The sequence below is a fragment of the Rhinopithecus bieti genome, unplaced genomic scaffold, assembly GCF_001698545.2.
Source record: "Rhinopithecus bieti isolate Rb0 unplaced genomic scaffold, ASM169854v2 scaffold_24306, whole genome shotgun sequence".
NCBI lineage: Eukaryota > Metazoa > Chordata > Mammalia > Primates > Cercopithecidae > Rhinopithecus > Rhinopithecus bieti.
The window spans coordinates 138,900-164,413 of record NW_016811898.1 but is presented as its reverse complement, the minus strand read 5'-3'; the positions used below and the strand labels follow the sequence as shown (position 1 = coordinate 164,413).

At 36.5% G+C, this 25,514-nt stretch overlaps 1 protein-coding gene across 1 annotated transcript in view; it reads right to left on the bottom strand.

Moving 5' to 3' along the window:
* The window catches only part of TRIP12 (thyroid hormone receptor interactor 12), a 155,802-nt gene that overhangs the window by 34,239 nt on the left and 96,049 nt on the right, over positions 1–25,514 (bottom strand). Inside the window, exons 9-22 of the mRNA XM_017895324.1 lie at positions 19,402–19,550; positions 16,321–16,356; positions 16,146–16,241; positions 15,271–15,363; positions 14,903–15,073; positions 12,151–12,210; positions 11,895–12,060; positions 9,281–9,398; positions 8,733–8,889; positions 6,171–6,243; positions 4,451–4,679; positions 4,015–4,133; positions 2,693–2,900; positions 34–134 (exon numbers count right to left, since the gene is read on the bottom strand). Coding sequence (XP_017750813.1) covers positions 34–134; positions 2,693–2,900; positions 4,015–4,133; positions 4,451–4,679; positions 6,171–6,243; positions 8,733–8,889; positions 9,281–9,398; positions 11,895–12,060; positions 12,151–12,210; positions 14,903–15,073; positions 15,271–15,363; positions 16,146–16,241; positions 16,321–16,356; positions 19,402–19,550 — 1,776 coding nt within the window. The remainder of the gene's footprint in view (positions 1–33; positions 135–2,692; positions 2,901–4,014; positions 4,134–4,450; positions 4,680–6,170; positions 6,244–8,732; positions 8,890–9,280; positions 9,399–11,894; positions 12,061–12,150; positions 12,211–14,902; positions 15,074–15,270; positions 15,364–16,145; positions 16,242–16,320; positions 16,357–19,401; positions 19,551–25,514) is intronic.

The window sequence follows — 25,514 nt, the reverse complement described above, 5'->3', positions numbered from 1 at the left end:
TTTACCTCCCCATAGTTTCATCAAAGGGGTTACCTTGATTGTCTACTTTGTCATCATCTCTTGGAGGTGAGTACTTTGGCCTTCTTGGCCCTCGTTTTGGCAGTCGTTTTCTCTTTAGAACATCACTTAATCGACTATCACATGCGAAAATATGAGATAAGTTTAGTAATTACCACTGTTTTATATCTTTACTCACCGAAAAAGCAAGCTAAAATGGCAGAAACAGTGAGTTATAAAATACTGTCATAACAAGGTATGTTCTTGTTTAGTGATTGTTTAATGCCAATTCTGTGCCAGTCATGTTCTAGAGGTGTGCAGACACAGGAAATGATTATTCAGAAAATAACTAGCTGTTTATATTCAACTATGAAACACAGAGCCAAATAAGACGACTGATCAATTTTCTATGTTGTTCAACTTTAAATGGTAGTATGTAAGTACATAAAACAAATATGCAACACAAAGGAGCAGAATAAAAATAAATGGGTAATCACCAACCTGAAAAAGAATGTTAAATCTGCATACCATACCTTTTCCCCTAACCAAAATGGCCACGAGTAACATATACGTGACACTTGGTGTTCATGTTGTCAAAATACCCCCCTGCCTCTAATATACTACTGAAAGTAATTTCAGTGTGACAATGGAAATAACATACTAAATAAATGTGTTTATAAAACATTTTAGTATGGTTTTTAAAACCTATATACAAATCTAGTGAGTAGTGCGAGTAATTTATTCTGAATTAGAATCATTTAAACACCTGTAGCCTGTTCTAACGACACTAGAAATAGTTTGTAACAGCAATAAATTTTTAGATTAACAAAGCTAAGTAAGATGAAAAGACTGAAAAATATGGTTTAGTTGGTCTGTGGCCCAAATAAAACTGGAAAATCTGGAAAAAAAAAAAAAAACCTGGAACATTTCCAACACCTGACATTTCTATGGAATATACTTAATAATGTGCTCGAATATGCTTGACAATCAGGAAAATAAACTTTCAAAGGATGAGAAATGTAAATAATTTCCATTTAAAAAAATATGAATTTTTCATTTGCAACCATGCTGTAATATGGAACCACTTAAAACTATTTAAAACCGTGTAAAAATATTTTAAGAAAAAAGTTATTTTCTCTTTCCTTGGCATAATCAACTGTTAGACTCTAAAATCAATTCCAACTCCTTAAATTAAAATGGCTCGGAAACACTGCATTTGAGCTGGGCATGCTAGCACATGCCTATAGTCCCAGTTACTTCGGAGGCCAAGGTGGGGAGGCTCATTTGAGCCCAGGAGTTCCAGGTTAGAGTGAGAAACAGAGCAAGACCCCGTGCCATGTCTCAGGGAGAAAGTAAAAAAATTTTAAAGGGAAAGAAATATTGCAATTGTCTGAACTGTATCATCCCCTGTAATTTACTGAGTATCTATGATGTCTCAGGCACCATGCCTACATTATAGTAAAACCCTGCAATAACTTATGTTACTGCAGCAGCTAGTGGGTAGGAATGGGGCTGGGAAGGAAGTAAAAGAGAGAGCAAGGCTGGAAAGGAAAATGGCAGCCAAAAGCTTGTAGTACTCTTGTACTTCCCTGTAGAATCAGGGAAGTACAAGAGTCCCCAGAACTCTCCAAGTCCAATCTCCTCAGACTGGTCAAATAACATGGGTACCAGTTAAACTCAGCAGTTTCCTAAAATAATACCCACTGTGCCAGAAGTTCAGTCGGCCACAAGTCTTGAAACTGCCAACATTCATATTTAAGCTAGAATAGAAAACTGCCACCAGGTGGCACCAATTCCCCTCATCCTCTCTCCTACCTGAGTTGGCTGCCTGCACAGGACAATGCTACCCTGCAGATTATAAGACTAAATGTTTGGACCCCACTTATTATTACTATATTTTAGCATGATCTACTTTTCAGCTTAAAAGAAGCCAAAAGGAGTACTGCAGTGAATACATTCTCAATTTCAGAACTGATTTTGGTTCATCATGTACCACTCATCTAGTAATATTAAGCTTCTAATAGAAGAAAATAAAAACACTTTTAGACTGTGGTTTGTTTCTAACACAACAAAACGGAAACCAATGGAAAGTTTGGAAACATTCTTAGTAGCATGGTATAACGAAGATTAAAAGCTGATAAATGAGTCGGAGTAGAAAATTTAAGAACTCCCATTTTCCCTTATTAAAATTAGCAAAGTATTTACTCCCAGTTGCCAATTAAAGATAAACCTGAAAGCAGTATTTTTTGGCCTTAATTCTAAGACTTCTAATTTTCAGTATTTTTAACTGTATCAATATCTGGATGTCTCTAAGGTCGTATGTATGCAGCAGCACAAAAAAGTCCCAAGATTATGAAATCAGAAACCAGAATTCAAATCCCACAACATTAGATCCTACAAGTAACATAAGTGTTGTAACACTGTGCAAGTCACAAATGTCTCTGAACTTTAGTTTCCTTGTATGTCAATGGGAATAAAACTAATCTCTTACAGTTCCTAAACACAGCCCAATATAGGTTTCCAATAAAACTTTTCTTCCCATTCTCATTAACAAAACACAGATGGAAAAATACACTATATATATATATATAGATAGATATGCTAATGTTACCATTTTACTCCCTGTATGATTCTTAGGTACCAAAAAAAGCACTAACAGCAAAGAAATAAAAAACACAACACAATTCTTACTTACCCTTGAGGGCTGAGATCTAAAGAATCATCTCTGCTGTGCTGCAAGCTGGGTGATCCCAAATCAGCTGCAGCATGAGTGGCAGCTGTAGCCGTCCCACTGCTGACTGAAGTTGTGGATCCCAAGGATCCTGACCCATTCGTACATGCCTTTGGTGGACTTGTCAACAAAGACTCGGATTCTGCTAAGTGTTTTACTTGATGCATTACACCTTCATAATAACAGAGATGAAAGGGAGTCAGTTGTAATCAGGAATAGAACCTTCTCCCCACCACTACAAAATCCCTAAATACCAACACTGACATAATACACAAAAAGACTAAAACATAACTGGCAAATAGGTAAAAGAAATTAGGAGTCAGAGTTTTCAACTTGACTTCAATCAGAAAAAAGTATAAAAACTAAAGGTTAAAGAAAAATACTTATATTGAATGTCTTCTAATCTTCAAAACCAGATTATATGAAACTTAATAGGGTCATAAAGTCCTACTCAGAGTTCAAAATACTCATTATAAAAACAATAATCAATTACAGAAATACAGTGCACACCCTGTGGTGTGATAGCCAGAAGGGATGAAAAAGACCTAGAATTATCAGTTAACTTCCAGTGCTACAAAAAGACAAGATCACATTAACACTGTCACCAAAAAAAAGAAAACAGCTATGAAGGGTGGGAACTATCACATCCTTGAAGGTGTGTAAAGAGAGCTAAACATTAACTTGTGAGGCAGGGGTTCCTATCTGTCCTGGAATCATAGGAGAGTACGTATGAAGGAGCGTGACAAAGAACTATCAAAATGTATACCAATGTGTGTGTCTGATTATCAGCTAGTATAAACTATATGTAAATATGTGGATAAATTTAATGTGAGTGAATGAGCACACATTCACAGTTTTCTGGGGAAGAGTCCACGGCTTCTATCATTCTATCAGACTCTTATTAAAAAACAAACTGCAATCCCATGATGAGGCAGTAGGATTGCTTGAGGCAAGGAGCTGACATCAGCCCAGGTGTGCACCACCACACCTGGCTAATTTTTGTATTTTTAGTAAAGACGGGGTTTCACCATGTTGGCCAGGCTGGTATCCAACCCCTGACGTCAAGTGATCCACCTGCCTGGGCCTCCCAAAGTGCTGGGATTACAGGCGTGAGCCACTACGCTCAGCATAAAAGACACATTCTCTGTACTCCGAGCTGTAAGCTAACAGAGCTTTAAATGTCATTTTTAAATTGAAAAGCTATCAGTTTTTGTTCAACAGATTAAAACTTTATTTCTATTGAAGTACTATCTAGACTAAATGACTATTAATTTATATGACATTACCTTCTCTTCTGAAGTAAACACTAAAAATATCAGGTAACTTCTGCATTAAGATTTCTGCCATCTGAAGTGCTCCCACTACTATCTTCAGGTCTTGGCTTGACAGCATGGAAGCAATGTGACTAAAAAAAGAAAGCATTTGTATATAAAACTCCGCCTGAATTTGATGATTATTTTTGGCCATACTACTTTAAATTGAGAGCAAAGCATTTTCATTGTGAAACCATTCTATTAACATTTAAATATTTTTCTTAAATGCTCAACTTTTATATTTTATAAAAGCTGTATGTGAATATGAATAGACATTAGACAAAAAAGAGCTCAAGATACTCCAAACAAACTTTTGTGCATATTTTTTCTATTATTACTTTAGAGGTTTCTGAAATTACTTGCAGAGATCTGAATTTGTAAAATGTTTCTACTATTTTCATTAACACACCTTGAAACAGCATGATTTTTCAGAACATCCTTCAGAAGTTCAGCATCCGCAAAATAAATTATCCTAAGAATTGCTCTAAGGCACTTATGTCTGACCGCAGGTCCTGCTGAGGAACTATACACTTCATAAAGAACACCAAATAATGTCTTAATAAAAGACTTAGCCAGTTCTGGATCCTCTTTCATAAGCTGTGCTCGAGCATCATCCTTCTTTGACTCTGAATATCCACCTATTATATTAAAAAAAAAAAAAACAACAAAAATGCAATCCTGAAGTGACAGACTTCAGAAACACAATAAACAATATAAAATACTCAAGTCAATGTAATTCTTGAAATGCTATGAAAACTTTTTCATTATAAAACACATGAACTTCTTTGATATGATCAACTAGGATTTACAAAGATGCTAAAGGCAACATTAAGACAGACAAAATTCAGCTGTCTAGAAAACCAGTGATCCATTTGGACCAGCTGAAAGTAACAATTCATCACCACACTGTACCTCTTTATTTTACTGATATATATTCAATGAAACAATAGGGAAATCCAGTCCTAACCAACTAAACCAGTGGTAAGAAACAAGAGTTCTAGAAATACATGGTATTTCACTAAAAGCTTTGTAAAATGGATAAAAAAGGTAATTCTGCCACTTTGCTTAGTGACTGACATAAAGTGTAAGGAAAAGATAACTGATAAACAGTAAGTTACACACAAGGGGTTGACAAAGTACGGTCTGTTAAGCCGAATCCAGTCTACCACCAGTTTTTGTAAATATAATTTTATTAGAACGCAGCCATGTACATTTGTTTACATATTGTATATGGTTAACTGAAGGCTACAATGGCAGTGGTGGTGAGTATAGACTATATAACCTGCAACACTTAACATTATTTGCTATCTGGCCCTTTTCTTTTTCTTATTTAATTAATTTATTGAGACAGAGTCTCACTCTGTCGTCCAGGATGGAATGCAGTGGCGGGATCTCGGCTCACTGCAAGCTCCGCCTCCCAGGTTCACACCATTCCTCTGCCTCAGCCTCCCAAGTAGCTGGGACTACAGGCACCCGCCACCATATTCGGCTAATTTTTTGTATTTTTAGTAGAGATGGGGTTTCACCATGTTAGCCAGGATGGTCTCAGTCTCCTGACCTTGTGATCCACCCTCCTCGGCCTCCCAAAGTGCTGGGATTACAGGTGTGAGCCACCACACCCAGCACTATCTTGCCCTTTTCCAAAAAAAAAAAAAAAAACACATTTCTGGACCACTGTTCTCTAGACTACAGCTGTAAAAGCAATGAACTAAATCCCCGAGGGGAGAGATAAATGTCAGAAACCTGGTTTTGTTTTGTTTTTTAATCACGATTATCTGTCTTTAATTAGTTCAGATAATTTTGGCAGGAAGGTACAAAATACAAGGTTGGAAAGAACTAGTCAATGGACCTAAAGGTATAACAGTAGTAACAGGATCAGATAAAAATCTGCATGAGCGAATTCTAACTCGAGTCTCAGGACATCAGGTAAGTAGACAAACTGTGGAAAAGATACCAGTTAATACTGGCTCACTCATCCATTACTGCACATGATTTAAGAAATCCAAAACCAAATTATTGTTATGCAATTGTCTTAAGCTTAAAAAGATACTTAATGAACCAATTATTATTATGCAAACACAAAATATTGCACAATAGTATAGTGCTATTTTAACTCAGAATGTACTTACTAGTGTTACTATTGGCTAAGGGGTTAGGTTTTCTCTGAATGGCACGTGCTGTTCCCGTGTCCTCATTGATTTGCTGCATAGAATTAAAATCAATAGTATAAACTCGTCCCAGAGTGGACAAGCTTATCTCATCCTCACCGACCTGATGGGCTGCCTGAGAGCAAAGAGAGAGAAACTTTGAATATAAACACTGAGAAATCTATTACCTTAAGACACAGTGGGGACCCTCCAAATATGCTATCTTACATATTTATTTCATCAGGCCTTAGATGGTGAAGTTAACAGAAGATGGAAAATTTAATAGTGTAGATATGACAAAACTCATTCATTCACCAAATCATTTTTAATTAGACACAGGTTACATGCCTCAAGCCTTATAAGGGACCCTTAAACAAAATGCAGGTAAAATCTTGATGAAAGATCCACCTATGTAGCATCACTGACACAAAGAAGACACCATTTGTATTAAGAATGCTTTTGAGACACTGTTTATAAAAAAATCAGTTATCCATAAATCTTGGTATTCTTAGATTAAAAACGTTATTTACACGATGAATTCTTAGCAACCTACCAAAATCCTCCCTTAAACAAAATGATCCTATAAAATTGTCCTCATGAAACAAAGACAACTTAAAGACTGAAAGGGACACAACTGAAACAGATTCATTGCCAAGGTTGCGTGTGGTATACAGAACATATTTGAGACAGTTCAATGAGCACAAGTTTGATTTTAAAGAGACTACAGAAGTGACAAAATATTCTCATTACAGAATCCAATCTATGGAACTCCTAGGCTGAATGGAAGACAAGATGCTCAGTACATGTGAGAGAGTAAAGCTAATAGTGAAGGCGATCAGGAAGCTAATAGTGAAGGCGATCAGGAAGCTAATAGTGAGGGCATCAGGAAGCTAATATGAAGCGATCAGGAAGCTAGATAGTGAAGGCGATCAGAAGCAATAGTGAAGGCGATCAGGAAGCAATAGTGGAAGGGGCATCAGGAAGCATAATAGTGAAGGCGATCAGGAAGCTAATAGTAAGGCGATCAGTGAAGGCTAATAGGAAGGCGATAGGAAGCAATAGTGAAGCATCAGGAAGCTAAATAGTGAAGGCGATCCAGAAGCTAATAGTGAAAGGCGATCAGGAAAGCTAAAAGTGATAGCGATCAGGAAGCTAATAGTGAAAGCGATCAGAACGTAATATTGAAGGCGATCAAGAAGCAAATAGTGAAGGCGATCAGGAAGCTAATAGTGAAGCGATCAGGAAGCTAATAGTGAAGGGCGATCCAGGAAGCTAATAATGAAGGCGACCAGGAAGCTAATAGGTGAACGGCGATCAGGTAAGCTAATAGTGAAGCGATCAGGAGCTAATAGTGAAGGCGATCAGGAAGCTAATAGTGAAGGCGATCCAGGAAGCTAATAGTGAGGCCGATCTGGAAGCAAATGAGGCATCAGGAAAATGCTAAAAAGAAGATGACTTAGAGTTAGAGACCAGGACCGCTATTAGCAGGATTGGCCTGCTTATATATTGCTTATATATAATGCTGCACAAAACACCAGTCAAAGTCAATTTTCTCATAAAAGTTGGCTCTGAAACTGGATTTATTTTTAAAACTCTTGATTTTATGATGTCATTGGTTTAAACATTTTCTAAAATCCTTTTAGAAACGAACTAGAAGGCACCTTTAAAGAAGACTGTCTATTCAAAATGTGTGATGTTCTAAAAAAAATTCAAAAATCAAAGGTTGAAATTAGAAAAGACATAAATTCTTACAGGTGTCTCATGTATTGAAAATAGTAAATTATGCATGGCATCACAAATAACACAGTGACCAACACCTCCTAAGCTGGAGCAAATATTATGCTAATTTAGTTTTAAAAAATATTTCAGTGCAAACAATATATAAGGAAGTAAAAAGAAAAATCACATAAAACTGTCACACAAAATCACTGTCAACATTTTGGTATATTCCTCCCCTTTGTATTATTCATATTTTCACTTATTTTGCTGAATTCCAAAAAGATGCACATAATACTGTATATTGTGTTTTCCATTCATATTTGATTTTATATCATTAAAATTTGTCCCAATAATATCTGGATAACATACAAGCCTATGTGTATCACAATTTACTTATTATTTACCCGGAACTAGCTATTTCATTTGTTTCCACGTTTTTGCTCTTAAAAAATATTGAGAGGGAACTATTTGTATGTAAATCTTTGCTCATGGGACATTGCTTTCTGATAGAAGATAGACACGTTTTAGAACCTACAGCCTAAGTCTTCCAATGTTTCCTTTCAGAAATGAGGAAACTATGGAACAACAAACTTAAATTACTTGCTCCAAGTCAATCAGGTAGTTAGCAGCAGAAGCAGGACTAGAACATGATGTTTTCTGACCTGAACAGAAATGAGGACCTTGTTCTCAGGAGACAAAACAAGAGAATCTTGAGTTAATTCAAAATCAAGCACATTCAAATACACATATCCACCTCCCCATTCCATCCCTACACCCACTCTCCAACAAAATAGACATATTTAAACGGTACGATGAAACTACTACCTCAATGATCCGGCTGTCAATCCTGTTATATGGATGCCAGAGGCCCCGATCGTCACGCCACTGCCATATCGCACCATCTGTGTTCTGTGCATTTCCCTTCTTCAACATGGTATCAACTGCAAAAATGCCTTCTTTTGGTAAACATGGCATAAGTTCACTGAAAACAAAAAGTACAATAATTTTAGTAACTTTATGAAATATTAGTAAACGTTAGGTCTATAAAGAAAAATCATCTCACACAAACTACAAGTTATAGTTAGCCCCATCTTTTTTTTTTTTTGGAGACGAAGTCTCACTCTGTCGCCCAGGCTGAAGGGCGGTAGCACGATCTCGGTTCACTGCAACCTCCGCCTCCCACGTTCAAGCAATTCTCCTACCTTGGCCTCCCAAGCGGCTGGGATTACAGGTGCTCACCACTACGCCCAGCTAATTTTTTGTATTTTTATTAGAGACGGGTTTTCATCATGTTGGCCAGGCTGATCTCGAACTCCTGACCTTGTGATTCACCCGCCTCAGCCTCCCAAAGTGATATTTAGCCCAATCTTTACCAAATCAGAGATGTCAGTTCATACAGTTCTTGAGGACTTCGTGGAACAAGATCAATCTGTTCCTGACAACTTCCATTGGAGGCACCACACAGGAGAAAGTGAAGCGTTTCTGCAATGTCTGTAAAAACCAACAACAAAAAACAAAAGCCTATTAAACTAGTTATAGTACCTCATGCAAGGGCAAATATTACCCAAGGGGGGAAAATAATCAGAATTATTTTCTTATAAAGCAACATAATGCAGAAATTAATGTAAAAAATGCAAAAGTGCTGTAATAAAGACGTAAAAAGAAATTCGTGTAGATTTTAACAATCTCTTTCTGGAGACTTCATTCTTTAGTCCAAACCTAGCTGGGTGCCTCATCACAATTCCTTCTTAACCCTAAGACTTCAGGAACCCTTTATTTCTTTCCTTGAGAAGCACAGTATTTTGCACAAAAATGCATTCAACATACCACAAATCAAATATATTCATGTATTTGTCTTCAATTCAAATACACTGAAAATGTGTGGCCTATAGTATAAAATGTAACAATTAAAAGTATCTGAATCTTATTGTATTGTGATCAGGAAAACCGCTACCTAAGTGACACTGATTACATGCAAACTTGATACAAGGATCAGGCAGGCATTCTCTACTGTAAGTTTCCATTGCCAGAAGACATCAATTTCTGGAGGACTCTGCAATGATAACCACTCAGACGTGCTGACACCGTGAGTGGAAGGAACTCTCACTCTCTACAGTTTAGTCAGTCTAAACCTAAGGAAAGCTGAAACCTAAAGACACAGCGGGGTCTTTGCTGATTTTGTGTGTGTTCCTGTAAATATTATACATATGCAAAATATACATAGACATTTTATTAGAATATTTTGCCAATAATCAGTAAGTTCTATAATCAAGAAAAATATTCATTAATGATTTGGGCAGAGAGATGTGGATAGTGAATTGCCTGCCACACAGAATTTCACAATTAGTGGTTAAGATTTTTTTTAAATTGCGGTTTTGCAACTTCATAGAGAAGTCTGAATACATGGTATGCTGCATTATAAGGATTTTATTTTTTTAGAAGTCAAGGGATGACAACAAAATAGAGACAAATAGAAGAGGTCCACATTTCCTTTTACAGGGTTATTACAGTAAGCAACTATGGTGACCTCCATATGACAAACATGTGGTAAACTGCCTGGAGCATGCAAAAGAGGTGAAAATATACTAAAAGAAAAAAAAAAGTTAAACAAAAGGCAGGCAGCAATTTTCCAAAATAGTATTTAGGGATGTGCTATAACAAAATGTACATTAACAAGAAATAATCTCTCTCAATGATTCAGGAAATGTTGGGATAAACAAGGTTCAAAGAACTCCTAGGGACTTTAGTAAGTAAAATGAATTGTGGATACTCAAGAAGAGTTGAACCTTTCCCAGTCGTATTTAGGAAAAGAGCACTTTCTTCAAGACCACTCAAAATAGGGTTGCCTGGAACACCAAGTTTGGAAAAGACTCTATGCTTTATGGAGAATCTTTCCAACTAGCCACCTCAACAACATTATTTTTCTACAAAGTTATGTGCCAATGTGTTAATTCACAAGAAGAGCAACTAAATATAAAACTGAGCTTCCCTAAAACGAAAATATTATACTGCTAAATATACTGTCTCAGACAGTATGGGACCACTCAGACAGAGTGGGACCAAAGATGATTTTATCAGTTAATATCATCACTGACTCCCAGGGTAACATCCATAGAGATTAGAATTATGGCTATGAAATTACGCACAATTAAAGGTATTCTACACAAAAGTGATCAATACTAGAAGCAATCGTAACATCCAGGTGTGATGGCTCATGCCTATAATCCTGGTACTTTGGGAGGCCAAAGCGGAAGGAAGGCTTGAGCCCAGGACTTCAAGAACACCCTAGGCAATACAGTGAGACCTTGTTTCTACAAAAAGTTAAAAAGAAAAAACAAAATTATAATGTATAGATGTTGTTTGGTGCCCCATCATTCTCTGACATCAACTTGTTAAGTCTAAGGATTGAGAGAGGAATGGTCAACTACAAGAGCAGTGCGATACAATTTTATTTCCCATACACTGTGTAAAGGTTTAGAAAGACCTTTCTAAATCTGAAAGGTCTACATTTGAAAACGTTTAGAAATAACAAATTAGCAAACATCAGAGGTATTCATCATTATAAATACATTCCTACTTTCTGAGGGAAGAAAGCATTGTGGAATCAGAAAAACTGCTAGAAAATCTAACATGGGCAGAAAAAGCAACCTATGTAAGCTGAGACAGCTGGTTATTGGTTAACATAAAACTCAGAATTCTCCTAATCAAGGATGGTTACATGACAAACATTGCATAGAAATTAATGACTTTGTATTGTTAGCCCTAGAAACACCAAGGGCAAACATTTAATTTATACTTTAAAAGGAGTATGTTAGAAACATTAACATACCGTCCCAACACAAATTTATTACATATTAACACTTTTCTTTACTATCCAGCGCCTATGATATTAGTAATCTCTTCTATTTGCTCGGCTTATGTTGACTTTACATATTAATGAAGAACCAACTTTTCCTGCTTAAAGTAGAACAGTAAAATTGCACTTACTTTGTTTCATAAGTTGAACAGCTAAAGTTGGACAGTTGGAACACATCAGAGAAAACATGCGAACCACCATTATAAACATCCCAGAACTTAAAATGGGTGGAGTCACTACCAACAGCTGTTGAACATTTGTAAGCAGATCTTTGGAAGCAACCTGCTGGAGTAAATTCTTCACAAACACAAGAATAAAGGAATTATTACATCAAGATTCAGCAATTCAACAACCTCATAAAAATACTACCAAAGACTAAACACTTACCTCCTCATGCTGGAAGTTGTCCACTAGGCGTGCAAAACAAAGGCAAGTGCTTTCTACTGACTTTTATCCTAGTTTTAATAAAGGAAAATAAAATTTATTAGCATAAAGCATTTTCACTGTCATATATCACTATTTCATCTTCTTCCTAATCCCAGATTCTTCAAGGCAAGCTCAATTAGTAAACGATGGCTTTGAAAATGCAAATGGACCTAAGCAAGGTAGTCAGTAACATCACAATTTCAAAACAAAGAGGAAACAAACCAACCTCTCTCCTGTATAAAGGCCACTACTAGATAAAAGCAAATACACAGAAAAGGAAGAACTATTATGCTTATGCAATCTCAATACCTAAACAAATCTTATACTAAACGAATATATAAATATCCTACTTTCCTTTAAAAGCATTACAAGTAGAAATGTTTAAGTGGGTACACACTAAAAAGTTAGAAGAAGGAAAGTTGCGAGAACCAGACATTGTTTCTTGACAATGTTACAAATAGGGCATAGACTTGCAATATTCACTATTAAAAACAAGTAATTCACTATGAAAAGTTACACTACAAAACAAATTGCCATATTTGTCATAAAACAGGGTGGCATCATCGACAAAACATTTGAAATAATTTGTCATAAAAGAAGGGAAAGAATGTTTTACAGGCTAGACTGATGTTTTGATAGACCTTGATTTTCCTAATTTATAAGTGGACTTTTCATATGTAAAATTAGACTTGTTTCTACAAAAATGAGAATATTTCAGATATTATAAAGGCCTAGAGCCTAAACCTTCACTGACAGTACAATAAATCTAGAAAGAGTGCTAGAAATAGTGACTATTTAACTTCTCCAAATCTTTTGTCTTATTTCTAAAGAACATCATATGGAACTGATTATCACATGACAGAGCATACACTTTTAGACTACAGAAAAGATTATCTCAACTATGTTTTTATTTATTATTATTATTTTGAGACAGAGTTTCACTCGTTACCCAGGCTGGAGTGCAATGGCACGATCTCAGCTCACTGCAAACCTCCACCTCCCAAGTTCAAGCGATTCTCCCGCCTCAGCCTCCCAAGTAGCTGGGATGCATCAGCACGCCCGGCTAATCTTTTATTTTCAGTAGAGATGGGGTTTCACCGTGTTGGTCATGCTGGTCTCTAACTCCTGACCTCAGGTGATCCACCCACCTCGGCCTCCCAAAATGCTGGGATTACAGGTGCAAGTCATTGTGCCCCCAGCCAACTATGTTTTTAAAAATAAACACATAAACACATTTTTAAAAAATGAATAACACTACTTTGTCTTGATCATCTAAGAAGCAAAAGACTCTAGGGTGATTCAATGATCACTACTATTTTATCTTACATAAATCCCTTATTTGGTCAGGCGCGGTGGCTTACGCCTGTAATCCCAGCACTTTGGGAGGCTGAGACAGGTGGGTCACTTGAGCGCAGGAGTTTGAGACCAGCCTGGCCAACATGGCGAAACCCTGTCTCTACTAAAAACACAAAAATTAGCTGGGCGTGATGGCACGCACCTGTAATCCCAGCTATTCAGGAGGCTGAGGCAGGAGAATCGCTTGAACCCGAGAGGCAGAGGCTGCAGTGAGATCACGCCACTGCACTCCAGCCTGGGCAACAGAGTAAGTAAGACTCAGTCTCAAAAACAAAACAAAACAGAACAAAAAAAAAATTCCTAAATTGTTTAAAAATATTTTTATGAACCTAATGTCCCACGGGTCTTAGCCATACTTTGTAATGGCAATTTTAAAGCCAGGTTTCTAGAAATATCTTTAGCAATAACAAACAATGCTTTAAAATATTTCTCTGTAGTTTAAAAAAAAAAAAATCCATTTCTCCATAGCCTTGAAGCTGCACTCACAATTTGTCCTCACCATCCCCGGCCCATAAACCCTGTTTTTCACCATCCCCGGCCCATAAACCCTGTATCATCAGGTCCATTGATTCTGCTACCTAGACAATCACTTTTGCTCTTCTCCAACCCCAGACAGCCACAAACTACATTTTCCATTTCTGTTTGGGACACAGTCTAGTCTCTCTTCTGGTCTTAACCCATATCCTCCTGTTCCCATCTGCCTCCTCCAATGCCTCTCAAGAAAGGGTGATCTTTCCAAAAGGAACTTCTGATCATATCACAGAGTAAATACTCAATGTTTGCTGAAATAACAAATCCATCCCTTAAAGTCAAAATTGTTAAAGTCATCAAACATATGAATTACTGTTCGTTTGAATAAATCTACCAAAATTTTATAAAATAACCTAATATGGCACATAACTGGATAAAAACAAAAAATATTACTCAGAACATTTTTGATTATATATGCAGTTGAAAGATTTAAAATACTAACTGAAATTGTCATTTTTAAAAAGTGGCTAGGCAGGATAGTTCATGCTTGTAATCCCAGCACTTTGTGAGGCTGAGGCAGGTGGATCACTTGAGGTCAGGAGTTCAAGACCAGCCTGGCCAACATAGCAAAACCCCGTCTCTACTAAAAATACAAAAATTAGTAGGGCGTGGTGGCACACACCTGTAATCCCAGACTTACTCGGGAAGCTGAGGCAGGAGAATCACTTGAACCCAGCAGGCAGAGGTGGCAGTGAGCTGAGATCATGCCACTGCACTCTAGCCTGGGTAACAGAGCGAGACTCTATCTCAAAAAAAATAAAATTAAATAAAAAATAAAATTAAAAAAATAAGTAATAAAACACTTAATGGCACATAAAATAGATGCATATTTTACCTGATGTGTTAGCCTTTGGGTTAGCAATGGGAGGGAATCTGCCACAAAATGAAATTCATCTGGTGTGATACTCTGGCAGCAATTGGCTGCAATTGCTAATGCATTTCTTTGGGCATTTATGCTGAAGAATTCTAAGTACAGCAAGCAGTCTGCCAAACCACCCTAAAATATAGAAAACTGTTAAGGTAAAGAAAAATCCTTTATCAGCAATAAAAATAATTTAACTCTTAAAAGTCTAGCACATTACTTTGGAAACAACACTTGTATCTTACAAAAACTGCAATCAAGTAGCTTGTACAAATGTGGATTTTAAAAATTCTACATAAGGTGAAATGTAGTCCTTCAGTAACAACACTTACCGCCTGTAGAATGGCTTTACTGTGTCTCCGTGACAACATCTCCAAGGCAGTCAAGGCCTGCTCTGCCACATCAATACACTGAATAACTTGCAGCTGGGAACATATAGTCACCATAAGGTTATCATTTAAGTTCTTTTCCAATAACTTATCTTCTACAGACAGTATTTTCTCTAATTTACATCAATGTATACTATCTCAAAACATGTAACCCACCATAGGATGTAAGTCGCTTAGCAGCTTAAGCTATAAAGTATGGCCAAAACAGTTTCCTTCTAACCAGTTTGTGGTTTTAAGATACTGAAAAATGTTTTACATAATAAACCAAACCCAATTACATAACTTTTAAATCTTCAGATTTAAAATAGATGAGTTGTTTTACATAACAAAATTTTAAAATCAGATTTTAACTATACAACGTATTGCAAATTTATGAGATAAAGCAAATTTTGTTGTGCATTAAACAAACAAAAAGGTCCGTAAGACAGACCAAAAACACAGTTTACTACAAACCATATGAAAATTTCTATTCCCCAGATTCAACTTTCTCAGCTACATAATGAGGGTATAAATAGCTATCAACCTCACTGGGATGTTTTCTAGAAATCAGATTATTTTTATTCAAGTACTTTAAAGTTCTTCTCTGAAAGTTCTTATATTAATGTGCTAATTATTACTAAAAATTACAAGACTAGGCTGGGATTCTACAAATGATTTATCTTCAACTTCAAACTATTGATCTGCTGGACACAAAACATTTTTCAGGACTCTTGGCGAAAAAATATACTTTATTTAGATAATGAAAGCTGAAATTCAAGAGTTTGAAACTTGATTTCCCTATGCCTGCTTTTGAACAAATGGGGTAAAAGTAGGATCACCTTTTCTAAAAAGACAGGAATAGCATCTACTACAACAGCAGAAGATCGAGGAAGTGCTTCCATCATGTATGTTAAGGCTCGACAAGCATGGTTCATCTAGAAAAGAAGAGATTTCAATGAATAAAAACTCAAAACTTAAATATCCACCATTTAAAAAAATACAGTATATACTTACAATATCAAAATTATGCTCCATCTGAAGTAATGTAATCTGTTAAAAAGATAACAAAGTATTAGAAGGTATATTCCTTGGGAAAATCCTAAAGGTGTTTCTTCCTCTTCTATTTGAACTTCAGCTGAAATGGTATTATTCGTAGCTTTTACCACACAAAAATAACGTCAAGCTTTTACCACACAAAAATAACGTCAAGATAAAACCTAGTAGGCATACACCAGAAATGATTACACTCAGGATGGTTCATCACACACAGTGACTCCGACTTGAGTGTGCTGCTGGATAACCATCACCTCATGATACAGGTCACAAACAAAGCCTTCTTGTTACTTACAAACTATCCTTTTGGTAGCTCTAACCCCTTTCAGAAGCCTATTAATATATCCCTGAGGACTTACCAGTGTTAATAAATACTAGATACATAAATAAACAGGATCAGCAATGCATTGACATTTGTTGAATTAACAAATGTCAGCAAAGATTCAGGACCATAACTCTTGTGAACAAGCTTCTCTAAAACACACAAGCACCATTTAACTCAGCTTTAAAATAAACAGTAATACAGGATTTAAACACAAGATAGATCACATCAGAAACTATGTACTAATTAAAGTCAAATTAATATAATTACTCCATATACGTTGGAATAAGTTTAAATATCGATTTTAGTGTTTCTTGTGGGAAAGATCTTAAGCAGATTTCAGCTATGTTTTTCTAATGAAGGAATGCAAAACTGCTGGGGATACACACTCCGTCCTCTCGAAGCAGCTGAATCACCAAAGAAATTTTCTCCTTGGGGGTAAGACAGTCATTCACTGTCTTCTGGTTCAACAGAAATTTTTAAATGCACTGAATTAAGTACCCTTCAATTAAATTTATAACAACAACAACAAACATCAGATATTCTAACACAATACTCATGCAATATGAATGTCTTCTCAGCTCTGAATTGTGCTGGGTAAAGTATACCTATATACCAGAAGTCCTAAGGACTATTTTTGTTTAAAAGCACTTACACACAAACACCATAACACATACACACACTCCATTTCAGGACTTAAAAAAACAAAATCCTATTTATCAAATCACTTAATATTAGTCACTTAGAACACTTAGTGTAATTTGAGAGGGGTTGTCATGTTAAAAGAAAAAGTACTAAGTTCCCCAATTATGAAACAACCTTGTTATACCGTGTTTGGGAAGGACTGATATAGGCAGAGTCCCTTTCACCAAAAATGGCTATTTATGTCACATGACTGTACTGTGATGAAGAGACATACATAAATAATATTCAACTGTGATAAAACACATATCTGGAGAACTCATTAATAACAGCCATTATTAATAGTGAGAGCATCCTTGTGCAAGTCCATCAGGTACTTAAATCTAATTAACAACCAGCACATTGAGTAAAGTGAATTATGTGTCAACATTTCTGCCTAGACTTAATGGCTTCTTTAACTAATAAAAATTAAAATGTAACTGTAGATGGTATAAGGCAAGCCCGGTTATTTGGTGCTACTTCTTTGTGAACAAACAGCAATAACAATAAAACAAATGAAAATTTGACTCGGGTCACAGAAGCCGGCTACTGAACACAGCAGCAGTCTGAGAACGGCCATTAACACAGGCGAATCTGAAAGTTGAAAGGCTAATAATATTGCTATTAGGAAACATGCAGAAAGCAACATGTGCACCTTTAACTAGAATGGAGATGATAACATTTGAACACTGGCTTTTATTATCTGCATCTGGGTGGCAGGTGAAGAAATTCTTTATCAAACTCTGCCAGAGCTGAGCCATCCAAGTAAGAACAAGCAGAATAAGAATCGTCACCTTGCATTTCACAGGCTTTTCTTTACTCAGCTCTCTCACCAAAACTCAAGCTATCTTCATATTTGATCAAATAGGACAATATGATGTAACAACCATAACTTCATCTTTTTGTCAGCTGTACTGCATATACAAAAAAGATTTACATGGTATTTATATGTAATTTCCAAAATAAAACATGCTACAAATGTCATCATGTTTATGTTTGTCTTTTGGTAGTGTTTGATTTAGACTCACATTTTAATCTTACATTATAGCCAATTTCTTTAACTTTGGACAAAGAAATTATCAATCCACTATTTAAACACTGTATTGTGCTAAGGTGCCTACATTTGATAATGGCAATTTTTCTTCCTATTGTTTTCATATTTAAAAGTTTAAGGAATCAAGCTGTTAACAAATTTCTCGTATCAAAATATCAACCCATAACTGTGTTGAAAAGGCACTAAGAAGATTTTTAAAAGTCTTTATGTCTTTTTCTGAGACAGAGTTTCACTCCTGTTGCCCAAGCTGGAGTACAGTGGCACGATATTGGCTCACTGCAAGAGATTAGAGCGATTCTCTGCCTTCCAGGTTCAAGTGACTGTCCTGCCTCAGCCTCCTGAGTAGCTGGGATTTACAGGCACCTGCCACCATGCCCAGCTAATTTTTTCTATTTTAAGTAGAGACGGGGTTTCACCACATTGGCCAGCCTGGTCTCGAACTCCTGACCTCAGATGATCGACCTATCTCGGCCTCCCAAAGTACTGGTATTACAGGCATGAGCCACCGTGTCTGGCCAACAAAGAAGCTTTTAAACTGAAAGGATCCACATATATACCATATGGCTTGAGTAGTATTCCCATGTAGACACGTACTAAATACGAAACCTTTCTGGCCCCCCAACACAACCCAAAGTGAGCTTCCCTGGCCCATTGCTCCATGGATCACCAGGCTAAAAGAAAAAGCATGTATATTTTACATGGCAGGAGACAAGGTTACTGATGAGGCGAACAATTTAAAACCAGTCATTTAAGTATCAAGAATTGGGTGGCTATTCATCAAAAAATGATTTAGAAAATTTGCTAACTCATTAGCAATTGCTCACAGTTATCTATAAGCATGAAATAAAAGCACCAAGTCATATACTCATCTCTTAACTCTATCATGTTTTAAAAATTAATAATCACAATAATCATACATTTAGTAAAAAATCAGCAGATTTCTGCAGACAAATGAGGTAAAATGAGGGAAAAACACTATGCTTACCAAAGCTGGAACAACACTCTTGACAGGAAACCCTCCCAGTGTCTCCTCATTTCCCATGACCAGCAACTGACACATCTCAATAACTGCCTGAAGCTGTTGACTTTCATCACTGGCTTGCAATCCTTGTAGTAGCTGCTGGGCCTTAGAACCTTTAGAGAAAAAAATAATTATTATCTTTAAACACTTAAGAAAATTATTACTAGGTATAAGGTGTGACTCCCAATGTAATTGGTTGCTTATCTTCTTTGGATCCTAACAGGTCTACACCAGGGTCAAGGCACACTGCTAATACACTGAAGGAAGAATTAAATTAGTTGCATCTGCTCTGCCTTATCATGCTTTCACAGTTATATATTTCTGTCTTCTTAATTGAAAAGTGGACCGGTTTCACAGCAAAAAAACAAAAAAGAATATCCATAAGACCAGTATAAACTGATAGCTTTAACATGATCTGTTTTAAGGAAATATAAATCGTGAGCAAAGGTGTGCTACAATAATAAAAACCTGTTAAACAATGATGCCCATACTTCAAAGGAAACGTTATACACCTCCAAATATCCGTACCAGAATAAACAGAATCCAATTAACAGTGAAAGGGCAAGGAAATAAAAAACAAACACAACAACGTATCTAACAAAAAAGGGAATGAAAAGAATATTCTGTAAAAATAAACACACACACACACACACAATTATAAACCCTTACAACCTCTTTCATTTCCTGCACAGATGATGGCTATCAGAATGTTTCTACTTTTAAGACTTAATTCCATTACTCCAACAATTGAAAAATGTGAATACTCAACAACCACAGAGAAATAAGTTGTCATTAAGCTGAACAATACATTCCAAAATAAAGTCTACAGGCTGGGTTCAGTGGCTCATGCCTGTAATCCAAGCACTTTGGGAGGCCAAGGCAGGTGGATCACTTGAGGTCAGGAGTTCGACACCAACCTGGCCAACATGGCGAAACCCCGTCTCTATTAAAAATACAAAAATTAGCCTGGCACAGCGGTGTGCACCTGTAGTCCCAGATACGCAGGAGGCTGAGGCAGGAGAATTGCTTGAACCCGAGAGGCAGAGGCTGCAGTGAGCCGAGATGATGCCACTGCACTCCAGATTGGGCGACAGACAAAGACTTCATCTCAAAAATGATTAATTAATTTTAAAAAATTAAGTCTATGAATGTGTTTCATTTCTCATGGACACTTTCCTACTTGAAACCACAATTAATTAAATTAACACTTAACCAATCTTTTATGATGTTACTTTTAAAGCCCCTTCACTTCTTACACCTTTTCAAGTTATTCTTTGCATATTAGACTTTTCCAGTCCTATATCATTAAGTATTGAAATGTGTAGAAATGGGATATATGTCTGGAAGCTGTCAATGAATGTGAAATTCTCATAAAAACTAAAGCTAATAATTTCAATTGACCATTAGTGATATTCCTGGGGGCATATACCTCTCAAACGGGCACATGGCAATCCATGGAAGTTGTTTTATGGTTTAAGATTGTGGCTACTGCATTCCATAGCTATCGCTGCCTACCTACCTTTACCATAATTAAAATCCATCCAAAAATACACCAGAAGAAAAGTTGGGGGAAATATAATTTAACAATTTTAAACTAAATAATATCAATTCTAGTGAGAGTAGGTTTATCACTTCTGTGTTGACATAATGTAGAAGGAAAAACAAAATGATAGAAAAACAGTGAAAACAAATGAATCTTCCGCTGATTCTAACTTGACTTTACAAGGATTAAACAGTTCATATCAAGTATGGCCTAACAGCACAACCCCCTAAGAGAAAGAACTGACATGTATGTGACTAGATGGAGGTCTTATAACCATGGGGGTTGGCAACTGTAAGGACATGGATCTTATACAGCATAATCAAAATTATCATCAATACCAATAAACATCTGGGATGTCCCTAAAAACAACTTACACTAAACTGAAGATAACAATAAAAAGCCAAAACCATAACCAAAACCTACTTTATCTTCTGATCTATGAAGAGAAACCAACTCTTATTAGAGTAGTGGATTTTGAATTTAGAATCATTTTATACTCTTAAAAACTACTGAGGGACCACAAAGCACTTTTGTTTATGTGGGTTGTATTTATTGATAATTTTAAAATATGTTAATTGAAATACAAAAACTTTAAATATTTGCCAGTTAACTCATTATACATTAATATAAACAATTTTGATTTTAAAAGACCTTATTTTCCAAACCAGGTGGCACAGTCTCAGCTTACTGAAACCTCTGCCTCCTGGGTTCCAGCGATTCTCTTGCCTCAGCCTCCCAAGCAGCTGGGATTACAGGCACCGGCCACCACGCGTGGCTAATTTTTTTGTATTTTTAGTAGAGCTGGGGTTTCACCATGGTGGCCAGGCTAGTATTGAACTCCTGACCTCAGGCGATCTGCCCACCTTGGCCTCCCAAAGTGCTGGGATTACAGACATGAGCCACCGTGCCCGGCCCAAACACTGTATTTTCAATATGAATTTGGTTGCTAATGTAGAACTCATGGATACAGAAGGCTAACTGTATTTATTCTTTAAATCCATGAATAAGTGGACCCAGCACAGTTCAAACTCATGTTGTTCAAGAGTCAACTGTAAATGGAAAAGATTGGCCTTACTGTGTTCCAAAGATTATTAAAAAGACATGTCTTGGGAGTAGAGACCTAATTAAATTTACTTTGGTTCAGTAAGGGCATCTTAGATAAAAACTGAATTATATTTACTAGGAGTATGTAGCAGTGAAAAACACAATGACTGCTAGTACCATTCAGTGCCACTCTTTTATGCTTAAGATCCCACCAGTTTTACCCAGTACAGCTTATGAACCATCAGTTCAAACATCAAAGAAGTAGAAGGAAAAATCTTAGTAACTATTATTAGTTTTGACCTTATAGAACTCATTTAAGGGTCTCTCTCAGGAACCAAGAGTCCACAGATCACACTTTGAGAACCATTATTGTTGATCAGGGTTTGGCAGGCAAACGTTTTCTCTCAAGGGCCAGACAGTAATTATTTGGGGCTTTTTACAGGCATATGGTCTCTACTGCAACTACTCAACTCTGGCACTGTAGCTGGAAAGTATCCACAGAAAGTAAGACTAATACAAACAAATGAACATGACTATATTCCAATAAAACATTATGGACACTGAAATTTGATCTGCATTTGATTTTCACATCAGAAAATATTACTTTTTTAAAATGTTTTCAGCCACGTAAAAATATAAAATCCATTCTTAAGAGTATACAGGCAGTATAATGCAAATTCATTGGTTTATTATAGCATACCTTATACAAAAATTAGCCAGGCGGGGTGGTGTGCACCTGCAGTCCCAGATACGCGGGAGGCTGAGGCACAAGAGTCACTTGTTTGCAGTGAGCCAAGATCATGTCACTGCACTCTAGCCCGGACGACAAGAGTGAGACTTCGTCTCAAAAAAAACAAAAACAAAACAAAACAAAAACTGATCGAGGGGAGAGTAAGAAGTTTTGCTAAGACAGAAGAAAATCTTGTACTGTTTGAGATATGATAAAGTATTAATTTAAGGTATGCTATAATAAACCAATGAATTTGCATTATACTCTCTAGGGTACCACTAAAAGAAATATAAGAAGATATATAACTAAAACAAAAGTTAGAAACAATGAATTTTGGTAAAAAAATCAAAAGCTTGATACCATACTGCTATCATACACACGACTGGTGGAAATGCAAAATGGTACAATCCCAAATTGGAGGAGTTTGCAACACCTACCAAAACATCGTATGCATTTACACCCATTTAAGCAGCAAACCTCCTTCTATAAATCTATCCAAAAGATAATGCTTGAAAAAAATATGAAAGCTACATTTCACTGAAGGCTAGCCAACAGAAAAAAAACTGAAAATAACTCAAATGTCCAACAGGGGACTATATAAATAAACTATTTATACCCACACAATGGAGTAACATTGCAGCTTTACAAAGGCCCATCAGTTGAACATGCAACACGCATGTGGCAGCTGTCAAGAGTGAACACCAAAATACAGTATCAAAAGCAAAGTAAAGTGTATAAAGTTTGCTACTCTTAACTGAGAAAGGAAGTCCCATGGACAATATAGATATTTATGGATTTTTTAAAGTAAATAACAGAAGGACAAGCCATAAAATTTAAAAGATTATTTATGTGAGAAGAAGAAGCAGGGAAAATGGAAAGCAAAAGAAGATAAGATTTTTCTAAATATATCTTGTATGTAGATTTGACTTTTACAACTATGTAAATATTATATAATTATAAAAGCAAAATATTCATTTTAAAAGCAGTCCCTAAAATCAGAAGCAAAATGAAGTAAATGAACCAATCCAACTTGGCATAAACAAAGAGATGGAGTACTTCAAATGACTTTAAAACACATTAATTTTAACACAAAGTAAAAAATATCCCAGGAACAGAAAGAACTGTTAAAGAATCTTTTGACTTTTTTAATAATAATACTTTCAGTAGCAACTTGAAATCTTGTACTGTGGGATAAAGTAAATGAGTCACTATGTTATAATTATTGGGAATTAGGACACTCAGCATTGGAGAAAGGAGATATAACATCAATGAAGTTAAATAAAAACCCTGTAGACCTAAATATGAATTGGTGGTATCATACCAACTTTTAAAAGAGTCTAGAAATAATGGTCAACCAGGTAGAAATGAATAAGGCAAACTGCGGTCTCTAAATACAAAATAAACAATGCTCTATGGGGAAATGAACAGTTTCAGGTATGGGGAGTGTAACAGTTCATTCTCACACGTCTACGAAGAACTATCCAAGACTGGGTAACTTATAAAGAAAATAGGTTTAATTGACTCACAGTTTGGTGTGGCTGGGGAGGAAACTTACAATCAGTGGAAGGTACTTCCTCATAGGGCAGCAGAAAAAAGAGTAAGTGCCAACAGGGGAAATGCCAAATCCTTATAAAACCATCAGATCTAGTGAGAACTCACTATCAGGAGAATAGCATGGGAGAAATCACCCCCATGAGTCAACTACTTCCCACTGGGTCCATCCCAGTGGGGACTTTAGGGATTGCAATCCAAGATGAGATTTGGGTGGGTACACAGCCATACCATAGCAGGAAGAAAAAATAAGTCAACTGAGTTTGGCACATCTTGTCATACCAGAAAATAAGAAGGCTATCAAAAATTACTAAGGTTATGACCAAAAGATTCAGAAGCCAAACTCAAAAAGATCCCATCATCCAATGCTGGGACAATTCGGGTATCAATGAAAATCACTGAAATGTCTAATACACATCTCAACCCACTGCTTACAATCACACTTAAAACAAACATATTAAAAGCAAAACAAAATACAACAATGGTACCTTTGGAGGATATAAAATCACTACTTTTATTAACCAGTAAAGTGAAAATAATTTTCTTGTATCAACTATTGTCCTGGGCAATCAAATAGAAGGTGAGAAGAAGATATCCTTTACGTATTTCTACTAAATTATTAATACTTTCTTTACTTCTCATAAATGAAAAGAGATTATTAGGTCTAAAATACTACCATTTTGTACCCCCTATTAAATAAGTACTTAGTTTCAACAGCTTGTTAAAAGACAGACACTATGTACTTTCTAAGAAAACACTATGACTTTTCAATAGGCTTTGTTTACCAAGAAAAGATGATACAGGCTCTAAACTCAACGTGAAGAGATCTCTAGATCCAACAACCAGTTTGCAAGAAATACACTTATGATATTGAGACAATGAAACTTCGACATCTATTGGCTATTATTAAGAAATTGCGCCGGCCGGGCGCGGTGGCTCAAGCCTGTAATCCCAGCACTTTGGGAGGCCGAGGCGGGCGGATCACGAGGTCAGGAGATCGAGACCATCCTGGCTAACACGGTGAAACCCCGTCTCTACTAAAAAAATACAAAAAACTAGCCGGGCGAGGTGGCGGGCGCCTGTAGTCCCAGCTACTCGGGAGGCTGAGGCAGGAGAATGGCGTAAACCCGGGAGGCGGAGTTTGCAGTGAGCTGAGATCTGGCCACTGCACTCCAGCCTGGGTGACAGAGCGAGACTCCTTCTCAAAAA